The sequence below is a fragment of the Dendrobium catenatum genome, unplaced genomic scaffold (assembly GCF_001605985.2).
Source record: "Dendrobium catenatum unplaced genomic scaffold, ASM160598v2 fragScaff_scaffold_1408, whole genome shotgun sequence".
NCBI lineage: Eukaryota > Viridiplantae > Streptophyta > Magnoliopsida > Asparagales > Orchidaceae > Dendrobium > Dendrobium catenatum.
The window spans coordinates 870158-873881 of NW_021319870.1; the positions used below are offsets into that span (position 1 = coordinate 870158).

At 33.6% G+C, this 3724-nt stretch overlaps 1 protein-coding gene across 1 annotated transcript; it reads left to right on the forward strand.

The window, feature by feature from the left end:
* Nucleotides 1-657: 657 nt before the first annotated feature.
* Nucleotides 658-3077, forward strand: LOC110114079 (cytochrome P450 90B2; the record flags this gene model as incomplete). Its single annotated transcript, XM_020846836.2, is given in 5 exon segments — nt 658-979; nt 1440-1764; nt 1850-2002; nt 2530-2784; nt 2985-3077. Coding segments are annotated over 5 exon segments (1032 nt in total), but the record flags the coding sequence as incomplete, so codon positions are not given.
* Between the last annotated feature and the right edge of the window lie 647 nt (nt 3078-3724).

The following is a 3724-nucleotide window of genomic DNA, read 5'->3' on the forward strand; positions in this document are numbered from 1 at the left end:
AATTAATTAATATTTTGGTGCAATTTCATATTTCTTTTGCTTCACTTATGTGATTATGTTGAGTCTACTCAGTCGAGTTAGTCCGGCCTAATTAGCCTCATTGCATTAATTAGTTTAACTTTCATTTTTCTGGTCAAATGATTTTCATAATTATTAGACAATATATATATATATATATATATATTGGTAGGAGCTGTCATATTATTAAAAAATGAATAATTTATTGATAATTAAAGCTGATTAGTATATTTTGCTCTTCCAAATTTACATAATATTATCATAAATAGATATGTTTAAATGATAGCTTTTCAAATAATTATAAAAAAAGATTTTCATAATATACAGTTAATTGCTCCTAAACCTTTTTTTGATGAGCTAATAAGACTAATACTTATCATTTAATAAGAAAAAAAAAATACTTATCATTTAAATATATTAACCTTAATGTTGACCTGTAGGTAATCCAAGTATTTTAATTTTTTGTTCATTATGTGAAACGGTCCCCAGCCTATCAATAATCCCAAAGGTCATTAATGCAACAAAAAAACACCAAAATGCCCCCACAAAATTTCAATAATAAGAAAACTGGCCCTTCCCTAAAACATTATAAAAACACGAACAAATTTGTCTCAGCTCTCAAGATCAAAGAAAGAAGCATCTCTCCTTTCCAATACCCTCCTCCACCAGAGAACCTTTTAAAGCCTAACTCCAACACTTCTCTCCATGGTTTCACTTCATTGACAAAGAAAGTTTCAACTCTCTGCTCTGCTTCCATGTCCATACTAAAAGAGCTTCTCCTCCTCTCTCCTTCAGCTCTTCTTGCCCTCTTCATCTTCTTCTATCTAGCCAGATGCAAGAGAAAGCATCCCAACCTCCCGCCGGGCAGTCGAGGCTTTCCGCTTCTCGGCGAAACCTTTGGCTATCTCAAGCCTCACTCCGCCACCACCATAGGAAAATTCATGGAGCTTCACATAAACAGGTGAAAGTCTACAATTGTTAGTTCAGTAATCCCAACCTACTTCGAAAATATTTTATAGAATTCAATCTCAGCAGTCCAAAGTGAGCTGAATGGTTCAGATTGGAGAACTACACAGGTGCAATTCCCATCGTAATTGTAGATGACTTATTTAAACTCTTGCCTTTGCTTATTTGCTATAGAGTCAGTGTGGGGTGGTTGTAGCAGTTTGTAAAAGTAGTTGTAGAATATAAGCTTTTTTACAACTGTTGTTAAAAAGGATTTTTTTTTCCATAAAAATTTTAGAAAACAATAAGAAAATTATAACCAAATAGATTTGAGATATTTTTGTTTAAAGTAAAGTTGTGTAAAAAACTTCACCAAATTATATAGTACTTAAGCTTTCAAATTAATAGTTATTCATCAATGGTTATATTCAAATATATTTAAGCTTCTGAGAGTTCCACATTCTATAATCTCTCAGGTATGGAAAGATCTATCGTTCAAACCTGTTCGGGGAGCCGACGATCGTATCAGCAGATGCCGGTCTGAACCGATTCATCCTACTAAACGAGGGCCGATTGTTCGAGTGTAGCTATCCGAAGAGCATTGGTGGAATACTCGGAAAATGGTCAATGTTGGTGTTGGTTGGAGAGATGCATCAAAGCATGAGAATGATCTCTCTTAATTTTCTCAGCAGCGCCCGTCTTCGAACCGTCCTCCTGCCGGAGGTCGAGCGGCAAACCCTCATGGTGATGGCCTCCTGGAAGGAGGGAGTCGCCTTCTCTGCCCAAGAAGAAGTTAAAAAGGTTATATATATTTCAGGGTTTCTTAATATTTGATTAGAGTTTAATTATGTTGAATATTTGTGAAGCAATTTGGTGATAATTGCAGTTTACTTTCAACTTAATGGCAAAGAATATTATGAGCCTGGAGCCAGGGGAGCCTGAAACTGAGAAGCTGAGAAGAGAGTACATAACATTCATGAAGGGGGTGGTCTCTGCTCCCTTAAATCTTCCAGGAACTTCATACTGGAAGGCTTTGAAGGTATGCTAATCAACTTGAAAATTTCCTCTATTTCTATATGTTTTTTAACCAAAGAAAACAGAAAAGAGGCTTTCTAAACTAGTTACTCTGCAGCTTTCTCTTGACTTTTTTTTTCCTTCTTGATTCTACAATCTCCATGTAAGAGATGTCAGTTAGTTGAGTAAGAGAAAACTTATGGAATTTAAAATAGTTTCGCATTCTTGTTAATTAGTATAATCCATATATGATTGGATTCATGGACTCATTTCTCCACATCTTTCTTTATTTCAACAAATCTATACACATAAATGCAATGATATTTAGGTGAACTACTTAAAAAATTAAGGTTATGTTAATTCTGAACTATATCTATAAAAAATTATCAAGTTAAGACTATGTTTTAGTCGGCTTTCTTACTACTTCTTAAAACAATTTTTAGTATAAAAGTTAATTTTTTTTAACTAGAAAGCTGCTTTAAGAAGCAATAAGAAAGTCGTCCTAAATAAAGCCTAAGTAATTGATGTATATAAATAACGTTGAATTTGCAGTCAAGATCGAGCATTCTTGGAGTGATTGAGAGGAAGATGGAAGAGAGGAGTAAGAGGATGATAGAGATAGGGGAAGAGAGAGAAAGGGAAGATGATCTAATGGGCTGGGCTTTGAAACAGTCTGCTTTTTCTAAGGAGCAAATAATGGACCTACTTCTCAGTCTTCTATTTGCAGGCCATGAGACCTCCTCAATGGCCTTGGCCCTGACCATCTTCTTCCTTGAGAGCAGTCCCAAAGCTGTTCAAGAACTGCAGGTAAAGCTGTCAATTATTTATTATTATTATTTTTAAAGAGAATTTCTCTTTTTATACAGTCTATGGCTTTCAGCTACTGTTATTATTTCTCAATTATATATACATATATTATTTTGAGTTGATCTCAAGGCACAATTGATTAAACCTTGGCAATAATTGTTATAAATACAATTATTTTATTTATTTATTTTATTTTCCAGGAGGAGCACAACAATATTTTGAGGAAGATGAGAGAAAGAGGGGAGCATGGACTAAGCTGGGAGGACTACAAGCTAATGGACTTTACACAGTGTGTAAGCATTAAATTCAAAGTGAATTAGTCAATTTCTGGTTTTTTTTTTCTAACTTAATATTCATCATTGATCATATATTTAATCTAGGACTGGGATCATACATGTTTCATCATAATACTATATACATCATAAATAAGTAAAAGAAATGTCATATTTTATATAATCTTTATTTTAATTCTTCAGTGATGTATGAACAAAAAATAATTACTGATCCATTTGATCTTAATCACATTAATAAGATAATATATTAAAATATATTAATAGTTAAGCAAATTAATCAAACAACATGCAACTATAACACCACAACAACAACAACAACCACAAGCCCTTATACACTACGTGGGTGGACTACATCAATCCTTTTTTCTTCATTGTGTTCTGTTAACGATTAATTATTCTGTGCGGATGCCAAAAGATGTCCGGAAATTAATCAACTGAAATGCGCCACATCACCCTTGTGCTTTGTACCGTGGCTCAGTAGTACTGCTAGATACCGCTCGGCACCTGGTTTGGTACTGTTGACATGGCACATTCTTATTAGTCTTCAGACGGCGTTCTGTGTCCGATATCTACACAAAATAATTTCTTCTTGTTAACAACTAAATTCTCATTTAAATATAATAAAAAAGTTTTATTTCTAATATTTT